This window comes from Papilio machaon, chromosome 1 (genome assembly GCF_912999745.1).
Source record: "Papilio machaon chromosome 1, ilPapMach1.1, whole genome shotgun sequence".
Classification (NCBI taxonomy): Eukaryota; Metazoa; Arthropoda; class Insecta; order Lepidoptera; family Papilionidae; genus Papilio; species Papilio machaon.
In genome coordinates, this window is record NC_059986.1 from 6,427,051 (window position 1) to 6,444,664 (window position 17,614).

Sequence of the window (17,614 nt, forward strand, 5' to 3'; positions counted from 1 at the left end):
ATACCACCATCTTGTCGTAAAAATTACCCTGAATTTAGGGGAAATAAATTATAGTATGTATAATGTATATAAATGAAACAATTCACATTTTTTATACTATTTTCAACAGATTTCAAAAGGAGTTTTTAATTCTGGTATATGCTGTGTTTTTAAATATTTGATACTTTCTTATCCCGTTGATTTTAAAGAGTATGATTTTAATTTGTCCCATGTAAATTTTGTTTCTTAGAAATTACAATCAAAATAGTTTAATATTAAGTAGTTTTACATGTAGTGTTCACTGTAATGATATACAGAGTAATTTAAAATTATATGACTATAATATTGGTATGTTTTTTGTAGCTTTTTATGAAGACTTAGGGCTTCGTGCATATCGAAGAAAAATAGGACATCGTTTGAATGCTCGTCTAATGGACCTAAGACTGAAGAGATGCCGCGCTTTGTTGAAGCGGTACGCGGGAAAAAAATATCGGGAAATTCTTTTTTTGGAGTCACTCAAGACATCCTTGATTAAGGCAGCCGCCGATATTGACATGGACCTCGTTCGTGCTGTGATAGACGACTGGCCGAGCAGATTGAAGGCCTGCATTCAAAATCACGGATGTCATTTTGAATAAACTTTAGTGTCATAAGAATCTATGTTTTGTTAAGTTCATTTTGGTATATAAATGGTCACATAATGAATAAACTTGTTTCAATTATTTTATATTAAACATGTAACAGAATTTATGACCTGACTAAGTATTACTAAAAAAATCTGTTTATGTAATCTTAGTCACATAAACAAAAATTACGCATTGTTTTTTATATTTATTACGTTTATTAATTACAATTTAATTGGGAATATATAAATTGGTCTATATTAAATTATATCGTAATTATTCATTTTCGGGACAAAACAAATAACTGGTAACCCCAATCCTTTTACATATATATAGGTATAGTCTATATTACTCTCTATCTGTCCCTTACGGGTGAACGCGCGTGTCATATCTATATAATTCTTCATCTGAGCTTCCATACGCTGCGGCCTTGGCCAGGTAAAAATAAAAATTTTCATTGGCAACACCAAAGAGTATGTAATGTAACTACTTCGTAGTATTGGCAACACTGCTGATTGCAAACATAATTCTTTAAGTTGTGAGTTGTGGTTCACTTTGTTTTTCTTCATAGTGCTAATTATTAAGTAAAGTTATAAGTTAATTTTCATAAACGGTATTAAGTTACATTTTAAATGTCTGAGTTACATTTAAAATATAACAATTATCCGTTTTATTTTAAATGTTGGTACACATCTCATTAAAATTTTAAAATTCCTTCCATAATATAGCAAAATATTGTTTGCAAACACAACATAAATATTCGCGTTATATTTTGGAATTGTAATACACTGATATTACTGCATTAAAGTGTACATATACTTGGCACTTGATAATCATATTGAAGGTTAGTACGTTTTTTATTTCTTCTGTCATATGATAAATAAATAAGTCAAAGGCTTTCGTACCAGGTGTATGATAAACATCCTATTCTCAACAAGTTTTGGTCATTGGACTTGATCAAGTTCAAGGTTATAATCGGACGCAAAACAGGTAAAACAGACAGTTATAATGGTTTTAATTAGAAGTCCAGTTATTTTAAGTTTAGAAGTCCTACAATGATGTCACTGTAAATTTTTTAAGAAAAATACATATATGAATCGTGTGTTACAGATGGGTTATAAAATGGGCGAATTAAGAAATAATAGCCTCTACGACCGCGTTAACAAGCTTTTGGTGTCTTATGAGTGGAGTGATTGTACATTTTTGGTGTGTGATAAAAAATTCAAAGCACATAAATTAATACTAGGAATAAGCAGTCCCGTATTTGAAGCTATGTTTTATGGGCCCCTCTCAACTAACAGTGAAATTGTTATAACTGACATTGAGCCTGAGATTTTTCAACAATTATTAAATTACATATACACTGACAAAGTAGAAATATCATCAATTGAGGAAGCCTTTGAATTACTATATGTTTCAAGAAAATATTTACTAGACCACTTGTCAGAAGTATGCATAAAGTATGTACAATCAAATGTAAACATAGATAATGTTATTACAATTTTAAATTACCCTGATTACATGCAAGATAAACAATTACTATCTTCTTCACTTCGGTTGTTCTGTGAACATGCTGCATATCTACTCAAAGAAAATAAGAGAAATATTACAAGTTTTTGTTTGCAAAAAATTCTTACAAGTGACAATATGAATATACCAGAAAAAGAACTTATTAAATTTACTTTTGAGTGGAGTACTTATTACTGTGAAATGAACAACATTCCTGTTGATTTTACAAATCGAAGAGATGTGTTAATTAAAAATGGATTGTTTCAATTATTAAGGTTTTTATCATTATCTGCAAACAATTTGGATGAAATTGTTACAAATGCAAATAGCTTACTTCTACCTCAAGAATTTGAGTATATTAAGAAAATGTTAAATGAATGTAGTGTTTTATGCACCAATAATATAATGGACACCATTAGTACTGTCATGATACCAAGGAATCCATTGAAACTGCAATGGTATTTATGTCATCGTAGTCCTGTAAGATCTGCCACTCCAGCTATTATAGATTCAACTCATAACTATGTCCTTTGTAAATTAAAAACTAATAAATCAATATTTATTAATTATCTAAATATACCATCGAGGATGACACCAGTATTGAACTTTTGTAACAACACACCAAAACAATACCATGAAAATGTTTCAATTTCATTGATATGTGCCTCTGACAATAGTGTCATTGCACAATATAGATATAACAACAATGTAGATTATGATTCCAACATTGATATTGAATTTAAACAACCATGTTTTATTAAAAAAGATAACTGGTATAAAATATGTTTCCATTGGCCGAGAGATGACAATATGTTTTCATTTTCATACGGCATTCAATGCAGAGATACGGCCTACACCAGCAATAGAATTTATTTGGAATTTGAAGATGTATTTTCATCCTCTGATAATTATGGTAGTTTTTTAAGAGGTTTGAAATTTTGTCTGTAATTTGATGTGTATTGCATGGAATATGGTGTAACTTATGGTGAACTTAATTTAGACAGATATGTACTTATTTATTTAATTTTAGATTATTTTAAAATAAAAGACAATTTAAACATAAGTGTTTTATTTCACAATTATACACTATAAAATTTTAAAATTACTTATTAAATTACAAATATGGAATATAAGACATCAATATACCATCCTCTAAAAATTTTACTAGTAAAGATATAAAAAAATAGATCCAAATTTAAAAAAAAAATTATTAAGGTGGTGGACCATTGAATTTTTTTGTTAGCAATATAATGCGCTCGGCTTCACGAATTCCACTTAGTCTTGCTCCATGGACAGTTGAGAAATACCCAGGGAGAGTTGCTTCACCGGCGAACAATAGTATAGGAGGTTGGGGGTCACAAGGTCCCGGCACCGGGTTACCCAATTCACATTGGTGGCTCACCATAGAACAACAGCTCATGTATGAGTATGCTCCACAGAAATGCGGATCTGAAGCCCAGCGGGATCGCAACATCATTTGTGGGTATGGCAGGCAAGGGTTTCCGGTAAAGCGTCGCAGTAGCTTCGTGAGTCCTTCGACAACGTCGATGTCGGCTTTAGACTCCATAACAGCCGCCTCCTGTCCGGAAATCCAAGCACACAGAACGTGTTTGCTGCCGGGTAGTTCGTCGATTGCGCAGACTCCATCCGTCCAGTCGTTTCTGCATTGTAATTCTTCGGCTGACCATGCTAACTTCATGTTACCCTCATGGCACACCCAGAACGGTTCTTTATATTCCATAAATACTTTGTCACTGAGTCCAAAACCCAAACTACATATAGCATCCAATTTACACGAAGGAAGAGGCGGTGCAAACAGCTTATCCGCTTGACATTTAAGGCATCCTAGGGAAACGGTAACGATGACATAGTCGCATGTGATCTCTTCACCATCACAACACTTGACTAGAGCTCGGCCGGTACCCGCCTGGCCTCGACCCCATCGTATAATATTTACGGCTTTATTATACTTTACACTATTGTCCGGCAGTCCTCGCAGCAGCGGCGCCAACACGCCCACATACCCCAGCGGCACGCGCACGCTGCCACCTGGCAGTTCTATGTAGCTGCCGTATTGGTCCGCACTGACGAGCGACAAGTCGTCCCCGCATCTATTTCGTAAAATATTAGTCAAGCCAAACATTACTCGAGCGGCGTCATACCTTTGGTCCTCGGGAAAATTGTACAGTTCTTGTTGTATACGCAAACCGAAGAAGTTAAGCAGTGTACCGTGCATCTTCTCACCGCCTAATCTAAACAAATTAGCGGCCTGCTGCTCGATTTGTCTGAATGTGTGATAGGCAGTGATGGTGACCGGCAGATCCACGGCGCGCCCCTCGCTTGTACAAAATAAACCACGGGAATTGTCCAGGCGAGGTAAGGGTGCTTGGAGTAGCCGATCTTGTGACGCTAGCGTGTATACAGAATTGGGTAAACAAGCGCCGTGAATCCACTCAGCACCCATTTCTATGATTGAATCTCCGAGCCAACACGAGTGAATACGTCCACCGGGCCTGCAAACACATTAAATATTATACACCTAAATTGCTGACAAGTTATATATAGGTAATACATAATAACTATTACCTTTCTTTTGCTTCCAAAACGTTAAAATTGCATATGCCGCATTGTGTCAGTCTATGGGCCGCCGAAAGACCAGCTATTCCGGCTCCTACGATAATTACTCGCGGTTCGCGAATGCTTGGCTTTATGCTGCACGAATCGAGAAAGCACTGTTCCTGCCCCGTGGTGACGGCGGTGCTCCTCGCTCGACATGCCGTCACGATCACTGTCCACTCCTTCGGTAGTATAAATAACTTGTACAGACCCTTGTTACAGAACAATTTTACACGTGATAATTTCATCTTGTTAAATTTTCATTACTTTGATTAATTACAACACCATTGCATTTTAATCTTGCTATTTATTCCGAAACTATTATTGCAAAAAAGTAAAGTTGTTGTATTTATAGAAAAGACAACCGAGTGACATTGTATGGCAAAATTTATCCTCTTTTTTTAACCTTAAATGGCCAACATTCTTATTTAAGGCTTGTATGAATCGTAATAGCTATATTTTCCCCACAGTATATAAAACTTTACTCATATTATAAATGCGAAAGTTTAGATAGATGGATGTTTGTTTGAAGGTATCTCCGGAACTGCTCAACGGATCTTGGTGAACTTTGGCACAGATATAGAACATAGTCTGGACGAACACATGGGCTACTTACAAAGTTTTTCGTCGCAAACAAATACACATAAACATTGAAACAACCAATTATTCATAATCCTTGTTTATTAACATTTAACTTTTTACAATAAATAATCACATAATACGTTAAAATGTAGGCAACTAATCCTAGAAAAAGATTAATATCGGTAAGATTTAAGGAATAAGGACAATATTTGTATTTGGTATTTGTAGGGTATTTCTACGAAATATATTAGATAGTTACGTTCACATTGAAAAATAAATATTCAACAATAACATTTTCAGATTTTATTGTTTTTGGATTAATACTGCTAAATCTTTATGTAGGTATCAATCACTATATCTTTTGTTATCAATTAAGGTATATAGACATTTACTACAAGTTAACAATAATTTAAGATTATTCGATTACGTCTAAAGATTATTAGACTTTACGATAAATATCATTTTATCGGTTCATTAATACTTATAAATGAAATACTTTACTTTTGGGCAAGTACTTCGTCGGCAGAGTTCTTGATTTCCTCCCACGATATATGAATATCACTCTCTTCCGAGAAACGCGAGCAAATAGCTAATCTTAGGAAATAAACATCGTCAATCTTAGAAGGCACGAGGTGAATCTTTCCGCGACCGTTGATACGCCGGAGGAGCTCCTCGTTGATATCGTTACTTCCCTTCAGTCTAAAGCAAACGAGACCCATCGTCACTTCCTCGACTATTTCAAATCTTTCGTCACAAGTGCACAACTTTTCAAAGAGGTGAGCCAAGGCGATGTGCTTCCTGATATGTTTTTGAAGATTTTCAACGCCGTACAATCTCAACACGAACCACAACTTCAGCGCTCTGAACCGACGCCCCAACGGGATCTGCCAGTGGCGGTAGTCGGGCGCGGAGCCTTGTTGGTCGTGCTTCAAGTACAACGGGTCGACATTGAAAGCGTCTACAATCCAGCGCGGCTGTTTGAGCCACATAGCGGAGCAGTCGAAGTTAACCAGCATCCATTTGTGAGGATTGAAATTAAACGAATCGGCTTTTTCGACTCCCTTCATTAGGTAGCGGTACTCGGGGCATATGAATGCGGATCCGGCGTAGGCCGCGTCCACGTGGAGCCAGACGTCGCGAGCCGCACACACGTCGCCTATTTCATCCAGGGCATCAAACGTGCACGATGATGTAGTGCCCAGTGTGGCCACAACCTGAAAATATAAACATTATTTCTCTATAAAAACGTAACAAAAAACATCTTGATAGTATTAGGACCCTTAAATATTAATACGAGTAACTATTGTGTCCCACTCGATACTTCTTTTATAATTCAACAGCGCAATATTTAATTCTGTGTGTTCAATGTACTTACGTAGAATGGTATAAGTCCTTTCTTAATATCTTCATCGATAGCCTCCTGCAAGATGTCGCCCCGAAGACGGTGCTTGTTGTCGGGCTTCAAGGAACGCATTTTCACGCCCCCCAAAAGACCAGCTCGTTCAACTGACGAATGCGCTTGTTCTGTGGATAAAAAGAAGTTTCATACAATTACAATTCATACAATTATCTGTGTCAGAAACTAATTTTCAACAAAAAATACTCACTGTTACAGTAGCCAACAAGTTTGGAGAGGATTTCGGTGTCGGTCCATTCGGGATGTTGTTCCTTTACTCGTTGCATGGTGCGAGATTTGGCGCCGAGTAGTGCGACTAGTGTTGCCTCGCTAGCAGTGCCCTGGATGACGCCGCCCGCCTCACCACCCGATCGCGCCAGGAAGCACTCTGGCAGCCCAAGCATCTGACCCAACCAATCCAACATCACCACCTCCAGCTCAGTGCACGCGGGACTAGCGATCTGAAAATTAACATTTTTTTTTAAATAAATTTACCAATTAAATACCATACTTGTCCAAACTTGTATGATATTTGATGTATTAATAGATGGAGGTACCTTCGATAAGCAATAATAAATTTAGTTATTGCTAAGCGAAGAGAAATATAGAATATACAGTAATATGCATTCAATCATGTGTCGACGTTTTATTGTACATTGCTTAGGCCGCAGATACGTTTTTATCACCACATAAGTATAATGTCCATTATTAGCATTGTGTTGTTTATGTAAAACTTTTGTAAATAATAAATAAATTTGAAAAACTTAAACTGTTAAGGAAAGAACTCTTTTTCAAAAATCTTGGCGGCCCAAGATAATTGGCGCGCTGTGCTGTGACCTCCCTCTCCCCATTGTTAATAGTTGTGGGCTGCGGCAGTTTAAAGCTGCCAAGATATCAGAAAACATTTATACATTCCATAGATGTCCAGCAAGGTAGGAAGTCCACCTCCATGCTGACATAAAAAGCTATACACGAAGTTTAAACACTTGCCTAGCACTCCTAATATCTATTTTTCAAGTACCAAAAGTTTTCATTTGTTACAGTCAATCAGATAAGGACATCGACGAGCTAAACCTTATAATAACGTACACTCATACCGACGTCATTCTGACCGGTTTTCCTTGTCCTCAATGAAAATTCAAAAGAATGTTGACATTGGCAATGGTTCGTAGAATATATATTTTTTAATTGTTTCAACTTCCTTCTTAATTGTGAATTTATTATTTATTATTCATTATAAATTACATTTTTCAAGGATTCAAGTTTTTTATATGTTTTAAATTTCAAATTATATTTAACGTAAAGTACATACATACGGATAAAAAGGTTTTGAAATCTTTCCTTTGTATATTAGTGTAAATAATTTCAGCTCACCCATGTAAATCCAATGCAGGCGATCGCACCGCTCAACATGTCGGCGACAATGGCGGGGTAAGAGTTGGCGGTTGGGAAGTAGGCATGGAAGCGCGGCGAGTGCCAGTGCGTCACGCCGGACATCACCACACGCTCTATGTCCGCCATCACAGCAGTCCAGGGCTCTGCCTTCTCCGGTGCTTGCTCCGGCACCAAGGGGCGCAGGTAGCCTGGCTTCACTGAAGGAACGACGGGCCTGGAAATTGACGTATTACTCTTTGAATACTGGGTTTATTGAGATGGACTACGATGATTACTGACTCGGATAAGTGAGTACAAGTTCAAGAATTGTTATTAGGGATGTTCCACAAGGTTATTAGGGATGTTCCCGGACCCAGATATGTTGGGATGTTCATAACATTATATGAAGGCTACAAGGAAACTTATGTTTAACTTGTTACTTGTATATATGATTAGGTAACTAGTAACGTAGTGTTGACAAATTCATTTCATTGATTTGCTCTTGTTGCCTGTAGTACTTGCGCATTCTTTTGCGGGCGTTTACATTCATTACAACACTATTTGGAAGGAATAACAGGTTTTGTACACGAAAACGTCGATCGCTATTTGAATTTTCTTGAAAATTGTTAGTTCCTAAAAATGTTGTGTAATGAGGTCGTCATTACTATGAAAAGTAGAACAAACGCTTCCCAGGTCTTTTGTACGCATAAGACTCATCTACATTGAGACAACGTTGGAATCTGAATTACCTGTCTCTTATGTTCTCCAAATATTCAGCGATGTAGTCAGTCATCGCTTTAGCGAAATCCTTGAAATCTCCCGCTTCCATTGTTTCTGTAAATATAATTGACGTTCGTTGTTTATTTTAAATTAATTACAAAACGCCTTGAACAATTAAAGCACAAATTACGAAAACGAGACACGGATTTGCAACACAAATCAATTTTAACACAGTTGTAGCTGTAGCTATTAAAAAAGAGGCGAACGAAATTAATTGAAAAAACAATCAGTGAGATAGGGTGAGCCATAACACAAATACATAAAAACAAAAGAGTATCGTTGTAATTTGAACAAACCGAATTTCAATTTTAAATCCATCTCCGTCATCGTTAAGACCTATAAAAAAATGTAATATATGAAATTAATACAGTTCGGCTAACAGAAACATTGCCTAATTCTAAAAACGTATATAGTTAGGTAACAAGTTAAGGACTAGCTAGCCCTATAGAACATTTTCAATAAAAGTTCCTTATAGTAACAGTTTTAACATAAAGATTTCTTTCAGTAGTAGTTTGTACTAACTTTTCATTTAGCTTTCGTGTATCGGTATGTATTATTGTCTGGTCTTACGTGAATAACATCATATTATCAAATATGTTATCATTACATTTTGCAATAGCCATCCTTGATGGTTCAATGCCGAGAGAGCGGTGCGGCGCATTGCATAACCCGCGGTAGCCAAGTCGTGCGAGGTTATACTTGGACCTCGCAGTTGCTGTACCTAACGTTGTTCTTAACACAAAATTCCTTTGTCGAATAGTAATGTCTAAATTAGCCAATCTATTTACAAAACTAACTCATTTCATTAATCACCGTTGTAGAATCAATTATTTAACTTTTCTTCATAAAGGTAATTGAATATTTTATAAATTCGAAATTTAAACCCAAGAAATATTAAATATATCAATTTGATCCAATTGAGTCGAACATTATGTGAGTTGTTCATTGATTGCACAAAGACTGACAAAGTTCAATGGCCGTAACAACTTATATATCGTGCCACTAAAAACTATTATATTTTTTTTTTTATTTACTCACAGTCTATATTAAAGCAATATATAGCAATAGCAATTATAGATGCTCTTACAACTTTATAACTCAAATGCAAAATTAACAATTTAAAAACAAGATAAAAATATAGTGTGGTTGTGGTTAAGATAACAATACTTTGTGGAACCTATAACCTGCCGTACCCACGCTCACATATAAGATACTAAGTATGTTTGTGTATATTAAACTATGATCGGATCAAATAATTTGAACTTATTGAACACTTGGATCAGAAGACGTCATCTCCATTAGGCTCCAGGTATTCAGAAGTATCGATATTTTTGTGTAAAATTCTTAAAACGTTAAAATTTCAATTATATTTACCATTAATATAAAATAAATGCTACTGTAATATTTTTTTCAATAAAGATATAACAAAAAAAATTGCACAAAAATGTATAAGCGAATTACATTCAAGTCGTTCTGTTTATTGAATTCTTACGGTCAAGGCGATCGCGATGATTACACGCGAGATTGCATTAAAATAATTATTAAAGTAATGCGTCCTTACAAAGAATTCATACTTTATTAATATACATTCATTCATTAATTCCATTCTTATACAATCCTAAATAAGATTCACCGAATAGCAATTGTATCTAATTAACTCTCGAATAATCATTTCAAGTAAAGTTCTACGAATTGAAAAAGTAAGTCAATAAAAAACAAAATTTTTTTTGTCTATGCTCGTGATCTCGTGGTATTTTTGATTCCAAAGATTTTTTAATATATTACAAGATTATAATTACTAATATGTTTTTCCCTGCTAAATACTTAACTACTTTAAATTCCTACATAACTATTGGTTGGTAATTCCTTCTCTGCGACATAAATGACGTGAAGCGGGAAAAACACGTCGGCGAACTTGTGGGGTATTCCCGCGGTGTCAAACGCGGTCGGTTCGACAAATTGCATTTGAGCATTTTCATTTTTTTAAATTTCATATAAAAAAACAAAACACATTAAGGAACAAAACAAAAGTACAAAACCGCTTAGTTTATTCGTTAAAAATGTTCGCAGCAGTTACAAGTTCCCCAGATGTTGGGTTCAATTTAATTTTTTTGTGATATTCCTGAAGAATAAATTGTTAACCTAATGTATCACATAATCTTGTTTTACTCACTAGTTTCTCTTACCTCAATTTTTACTTATTAGAAAAACAAAAAAGGCCAAATACCACGTCATACTTTACATTACTTAATCTAATATAACATATAAAAAACAATCTCAAACAAAATACACTAAAAAGAAACAAAATAATGTCATGAAAACTTCTTTCTTTCTTTCTTCTCTCTTTCAAAAACCCTCTAAACTCTAAAGAAAGTTCTCTTCTTTCTTGTAACATGTCTATATTGTATAATTATTGTTATTTCGCAGTCGGTGTCGGCCGAAGTAAATAGGTGACATTTTATATTTGAGATGTATTAGACATACTTACGTTTATGTCCCTACTTAGGCCGAAACCGACTCCAAAATAACAATAATTATACAATATAGACATGTTACAAGAAAGAAGAAAACTTTCTTTAGAGTTTAGAGGGTTTTTGAAAGAGAGAAGAAAGAAAGAAAGAAGTTTTCATGACATTATTTTGTTTCTTTTTAGTGTATTTTGTTTGAGATTGTTTTTATGGTACTTTTGAATGCATTTTGTTTGAAATTGTTTTTTTATGTTACTTTTGAGTGAATTTTGTTTGAAATTGTTTTTTTACGTTACTTTTGAGTGCATTTTGTTTGAAATTGTTTTTTTACGTTACTTTTGAGTGCATTTTGTTTGAAATTGTTTTTTTTAAGTTACTTTTGAGCGCATTTTGTTTGAGATAGTTTTTTTTTGTTTTGAAGTCGGCTATTTTTTTTTCTTAAAATGTTTGTTTTATTTCTCAATTTTTAGTGAATTTGAAGTTTAATTACAAATTTCCTTAATACGTATAAGGATTAAGGACATAAATAAGACAAATAAAGAAAAGGACTTTCCTATTTAATATGTGTGTACTTCAATTCAAAAACTAATTTAGAATACACCAGATAACCACGTATCCTTTAAACAATGAAATAATTATCAAAATCGGTATACAAATTGAAAATTAACGAACTAATACATCGTAGCGTGCCTTTAATTTTGTCCAGCCGCGCGCCGCAGTAGCATTTTTCGAATGCGCGTAGTTTTTAATAATTTAATATCTTCCAAACTATTGATCAGAATTACATAGTTTAAAGGCTAATGTAATCTGCATTTAATACTCTAGCCATCAAACATATTTATTTGGATAAGGATTCATATCGAATACAATATAATAGCGCCGTAAGCTTACGACGCTGTTTTTCGTGTGCAATTTAATCGAAGTTTGTTCATAATAACATGGTTTTTGTGAGACATCCATAGATGATAGATATATGCCACCTGAGACTTTTATTTAGCAAATTTAAGGATCTATAATTACTCGATACATCATTTTAATGTAGGTCATATAGTTTGACCTACGTAAGCCCAGAAAGCAAATTTGTGCTATTCATTGTAACGCGATGCAGCATTTTTCGTTTCCGCGTAATTTTATTCTTACGATATCTCCTAAACTATTAGACAGAATGATATAGTTTCAATTGCAAATATAATCTACATTAAATTCTCTTGATAATGAACATATTTATTTACATAAGGGTTAATACTGAACTTGAATAATAGCGTCGGAAATAGGGCATGAATTTAATTAATGTTTCTAAAGAAAAAAATGGTTATTGTGAGAAAACTATAAAAGATAGATATATGCTATCGCGGACTTTTATTTAGCACATTTAAAGAGCTACAATTCGCCATACATCATTTTTATGTAGGTTCTATAGTTTAGCCTACGTAAGCGCTGAAAGCAAAAATGTCCCTAATTTCCGCAACAAATTTTGAAGCTATATTCAAAATCTACTAGTCTTCTAGTTATTTAAAAAAAAAAAACAAAAAAATGGGACCCACCTGCAAGCACTTCCTTTCGATTAAAATAATTTTTATCAAAATCGGACCACCAGGGGCCGAGTTTCGCGGTAACACACATAAAAAAAAAAAAAAAAAATACAGTCGAATTGATAACCTCCTTCTTTTTGAAGTCGGCTAAAAATTCTCGTGTCACAGTTTTCGTCACCGTACTCCTCCGAAACGGCTTGACCGATTCTCATGAAATTTTGTGAGCATATTCAGTAGGTCTGAGAATCGGCCAACATCTATTTTTCATATATTTTTTTTAACTGCGCGCGGACGGAGTCGCGTGCGACACATTTAATATGTGTGTACTTCAATTCAAAAACTAATTTAGAATACACCAGATAACCACGTATCCTTTAAACAATGAAATAATTATCAAAATCGGTATACAAATTGAAAATTAACGAACTAATACATCGTAGCGTGCCTTTAATTTTGTCCAGCCGCGCGCCGCAGTAGCATTTTTCGAATGCGCGTAGTTTTTAATAATTTAATATCTTCCAAACTATTGATCAGAATTACATAGTTTAAAGGCTAATGTAATCTGCATTTAATACTCTAGCCATCAAACATATTTATTTGGATAAGGATTCATATCGAATACAATATAATAGCGCCGTAAGCTTACGACGCTGTTTTTCGTGTGCAATTTAATCGAAGTTTGTTCATAATAACATGGTTTTTGTGAGACATCCATAGATGATAGATATATGCCACCTGAGACTTTTATTTAGCAAATTTAAGGATCTATAATTACTCGATACATCATTTTAATGTAGGTCATATAGTTTGACCTACGTAAGCCCAGAAAGCAAATTTGTGCTATTCATTGTAACGCGATGCAGCATTTTTCGTTTCCGCGTAATTTTATTCTTACGATATCTCCTAAACTATTAGACAGAATGATATAGTTTCAATTGCAAATATAATCTACATTAAATTCTCTTGATAATTAACATATTTATTTACATAAGGGTTAATACTGAACTTGAATAATAGCGTCGGAAATAGGGCATGAATTTAATTAATGTTTCTAAAGAAAAAAATGGTTATTGTGAGAAAACTATAAAAGATAGATATATGCTATCGCGGACTTTTATTTAGCACATTTAAAGAGCTACAATTCGCCATACATCATTTTTATGTAGGTTCTATAGTTTAGCCTACGTAAGCGCTGAAAGCAAAAATGTCCCTAATTTCCGCAACAAATTTTGAAGCTATATTCAAAATCTACTAGTCTTCTAGTTATTTAAAAAAAAAAAACAAAAAAATGGGACCCACCTGCAAGCACTTCCTTTCGATTAAAATAATTTTTATCAAAATCGGACCACCAGGGGCCGAGTTTCGCGGTAACACACATAAAAAAAAAAAAAAAAAATACAGTCGAATTGATAACCTCCTTCTTTTTGAAGTCGGCTAAAAATTCTCGTGTCACAGTTTTCGTCACCGTACTCCTCCGAAACGGCTTGACCGATTCTCATGAAATTTTGTGAGCATATTCAGTAGGTCTGAGAATCGGCCAACATCTATTTTTCATATATTTTTTTTAACTGCGCGCGGACGGAGTCGCGTGCGACAGCTAGTACTAAATAAATTTCTAATCAAATGTAAGAATCCTAAAAATAAATAACATTTTTATTATAATCTTTCGTATTAAAATACATAGTTAGAAAACTAAATTTAAACGCATGAACTGAAAGATGCTAAAAGGTATAAAATTAAAGTATAAGGTAAAAATTATTTCCTTCTATGTTGAAAAAACAGTTTCATAGTATTAGTTAATTTAGTGTAATAAATAAATGGCCATGAATATTAATGTGTAATTCACGGTTTTTTAAATATTATTTGAGTAACAACATTATATTTCCTTTAAATTTCGTCATCAGCTTCCGTCGTAATCTAATATCGGCACATCGTATCTAGACAGCTGAGGTCAAGGTCTGCTGATTGTTTTTGAAAGTGAATTTCTACGTCAAAATCGCATGGTGGAACTGCTGTGACAACTTGAACAAGTATTGTCAAGGTTGACGAGGAATAAAAACAGTTCCTTATCCTATGTGTTAATTTTTATAATTTAATATTAAAAACTTGTCCCTATACGCTTGTGCTACAAATACCTAAAATAAAAAAATGTTTTTGACATAAGTAATACTTAATTGTTATAATCATATACCACTTAAAACTCGTTTACTCAAATATAACACATTTAATAAAATTGATATTAAGTCTGTCGATATCTAAAAAAAAAACAATAATCATTAATATGTTACTATAAAACTCACCTGATTATATTATTCGTGTTTTCACAAAACGATTTTAATTCAACACTCGTTAAATACGAAATCAATATTTCTTTTATTGATATTTAAAAGGAGTCCGAGTATAAATTTAACAGAGCGTAAAATCACGTCGTCAACGGACGCCCTGTCTCTTTAGCACTACGCTCGCCGCGGCGTAGCACCGGACTTTATATACTGCGCGATATGACGCGAAGGACCAACCACACTATACGTATACACCAACTCCATTTAGAAGATTAAACGAGACGCATGAAACGTCAAGTCGAGCTAAGTTCAGGAGCTAAATTTATTAACTGCCCTAGTTCAAACTAAAAGGACAGTATATCTTTAGAACAATAAGTAAAGCTTCCGTATAAGGAAGGTCAGTGAGTATTATATCCGGTTAAGGAGTCGATATAAATTATCTCAATAAACCTTTAACGTATATGAATAATTCAAAACATTACCATAGTAAAATATTTTGAAAATGGATTGAATCAATCTGAATTTATAAAGCTTCATTAAAAATTCCAAAAACAGCACTTATTTTGTTTAAGCGTTCTTACTTCGTAAATCTAAAATATATGTGATTTTCTTTCTCCTTTTCTCCGGTTCTTTCCTTGCAAATTGTCATTTTAAAGTATACCAAAAAATCAAATTCCTTAGGCAGTGCCCTTCTAAGCGGACTCTAAAAACTCAACTGACTGTAATAACAATATTCGACACGCTTTCAGAGTTTTTTATTTAAGATAGACTATCAAGGTAAGCAAGAAGTAAAGCTATAATTATAATACTATTATAAATTCATTATTAATTATTAATTACTAAATCGCTGCTGTTAAATTGGCAGAACATAAGCTATAACGTTCTCGTAGGCTTGCGTTGCACAGTATTGAGTCGTACTTCTTTTTGAGTTTAAGTAGGTACTTCTAGTTTTCATAAAACATAAAGCAACTTTATTATTTTAAAAGGATTAATTATCCATCCAATAGTACTATATATACAAGCAAACAATTTGAAGACTGGAAAAATAATACTAAGTATTTTCAACTGTGTATGTCTCACATGCATTGTCACTTAGAAAATTTAAAATAAAGTGAATTTTTAAAACTGTATAATGCTGTACTTGGTTATTTTATTCACAATGCTCTGTTTTTTTTTTTAACGAAATCATATTCTTTTAATATAATCTAATACAGAAATGATATTAGTGTCGGAAACGAAGTTTACAATGCAATTTACAAGAGAGTTTGCTACCGTAACGTACAGTAAGCGAGGGTATGGGTGGTGGGAGGTACAAGGAGACTGAGGCGGCCTCAATCCACCCAACCGGGACAAGGGGAATTGAATCAGTTCCTTTTCACTCTGACTACTCGTTAAAATCCCTTTGAGAGCATGATTTATCGACGCTTCAGAGATATTATGGAAGAAAATGTGAATTAAACATTAATCTGAGCATATCTGACTTCACACATGTAGGAGGATGAGAAAACAACTTTATAAGTAAGATGATATTAGTATAAGCTAAATTTTAAATTATTTTTCATTGCAGCTGTGATATATAATTTTTGCATTATATGGGCTACTGTAGAAGTCTCGATTAACCCCTAATACATTGAAATACAAAATTTACTTTGAATAATAAACAATCATAATATCATAATATGTATATATTAATATACTTTTATTGCTTTTTGAATATTATTAGTTCATTATGGTCTTTCTGAAGTAATTTATCAATATGTATGTAGATAATATAAGTAAGTATTTACTTTGTTTTGTATGGTCGCATCTTTTGTACGTTAGAATATGTATGGCCAAAATAACTTCAATGTAAGTTTTCTATGTATATTCAAGCTGATTGAAAATCTTACTATTATTATAAATGCGAATGTTTAGATGGATGGATGGATGGATGGATGTTTGAAAGTATCTCCAAAAAGACAGAACGGATCTCGATAAAATTTGGCATAGATGTAGAGCATAGTTTAGAAGAACACATAGGCTATTTATTAAGATTTTTATCCGAGCTGACGGAGTCGCGGGCAACAGCTAGTTAAACATATGTCTGCCGCCATTTGATGATAAAAAATATATTGCAATACATACATACAACATGGTGAAAAAATATTTCTTCAATCTCTGAAAATATAATAAGAACATGAAATCATATTTCAGCAGGAATAATCTACAAATAAATTCACGATAAATTTATCGTTTCATGCAATTTCCGTCTGTCAAAAGCTAAAGTGGAGTAATTACTAGCGACCCGCACCACTCCCAACGCTCTCAACTTAACTAGAGCCTGGCAGCGTGTGGAATGGGCCGGGAGAAGGGGGACAAAAGGGTGTCGTTGCCATGGCAATAGGGGGAACCTATTGCAACAAGTGGTATAATATCTACATTTATTCTCGCTTGTCTCAAAGATAGTAATAAAGCTAATACTCCTTTTGTGAAG

General features: G+C 33.9%; 3 protein-coding genes across 6 annotated transcripts; 1 reads left to right on the forward strand and 2 right to left on the reverse strand.

Annotated features, from left to right (window-relative positions):
- The first annotated feature begins 1,145 nt into the window (after positions 1 to 1,145).
- LOC106719914 (BTB/POZ domain-containing protein 9) lies at positions 1,146 to 3,112 on the forward strand. Of its 3 annotated transcripts, XM_014514399.2 has the most exons (3): positions 1,146 to 1,186; positions 1,331 to 1,446; positions 1,713 to 3,112. In XM_014514399.2, exon 3 carries the CDS (start codon positions 1,713 to 1,715, stop codon positions 3,057 to 3,059), a length of 1,347 nt encoding a protein of 448 aa, XP_014369885.2. In that variant the 5' UTR covers positions 1,146 to 1,186; positions 1,331 to 1,446; the 3' UTR covers positions 3,060 to 3,112. The 3 variants fall into 3 exon arrangements, with proteins under 3 accessions (XP_014369885.2, XP_014369884.2, XP_014369886.2); XM_014514398.2 differs by lacking the exon at positions 1,146 to 1,186 and having other exon boundaries at positions 1,274 to 1,446; XM_014514400.2 differs by lacking the exons at positions 1,146 to 1,186; positions 1,331 to 1,446 and adding an exon at positions 1,461 to 1,592.
- Positions 3,113 to 3,321: 209 nt separating this feature from the next.
- Positions 3,322 to 5,206, reverse strand: LOC106719983 (peroxisomal N(1)-acetyl-spermine/spermidine oxidase). The gene is made up of 2 exons (XM_014514478.2): positions 4,698 to 5,206; positions 3,322 to 4,624 (listed from the first exon to the last, which is right to left on the reverse strand). The coding sequence occupies exons 1-2, from the start codon at positions 4,973 to 4,975 to the stop codon at positions 3,322 to 3,324; spliced, it is 1,581 nt and encodes a 526-aa protein (XP_014369964.2). The 5' UTR covers positions 4,976 to 5,206.
- A 184-nt stretch (positions 5,207 to 5,390) lies between these two features.
- On the reverse strand, positions 5,391 to 15,354 carry LOC106719984 (aromatic-L-amino-acid decarboxylase). 2 transcript variants are annotated; one of them, XM_014514480.2, is made up of 7 exons: positions 15,160 to 15,354; positions 9,156 to 9,195; positions 8,829 to 8,913; positions 8,080 to 8,314; positions 6,917 to 7,166; positions 6,685 to 6,833; positions 5,629 to 6,523 (listed from the first exon to the last, which is right to left on the reverse strand). In XM_014514480.2, exons 2-7 carry the CDS (start codon positions 9,184 to 9,186, stop codon positions 5,807 to 5,809), a joined length of 1,467 nt encoding a protein of 488 aa, XP_014369966.1. In that variant the 5' UTR covers positions 9,187 to 9,195; positions 15,160 to 15,354; the 3' UTR covers positions 5,629 to 5,806.
- Between the last annotated feature and the right edge of the window lie 2,260 nt (positions 15,355 to 17,614).

Bases quoted from the DNA above. Each gene is read 5' to 3' on its own strand.
- LOC106719914 (XM_014514399.2), top strand. From the start codon at position 1,713: ATGGGTTATAAAATGGGCGAATTAAGAAATAATAGCCTCTACGACCGC.
- LOC106719983 (XM_014514478.2), bottom strand. From the start codon at position 4,975: ATGAAATTATCACGTGTAAAATTGTTCTGTAACAAGGGTCTGTACAAG. The intron at 4,625-4,697 runs GTAATAGTTATT...ATGTGTTTGCAG, and splicing joins GTTTTGGAAGCAAAAGAAAG to GCCCGGTGGACGTATTCACT.
- LOC106719984 (XM_014514480.2), bottom strand. From the start codon at position 9,186: ATGACGGAGATGGATTTAAAATTGAAATTCG. The intron at 8,315-8,828 runs GTAATTCAGATT...GTCAATTTCCAG, and splicing joins TTGGAGAACATAAGAGACAG to GCCCGTCGTTCCTTCAGTGA. The intron at 6,524-6,684 runs GTAAGTACATTG...TTATATTTTCAG, and splicing joins AAGGACTTATACCATTCTAC to GTTGTGGCCACACTGGGCAC.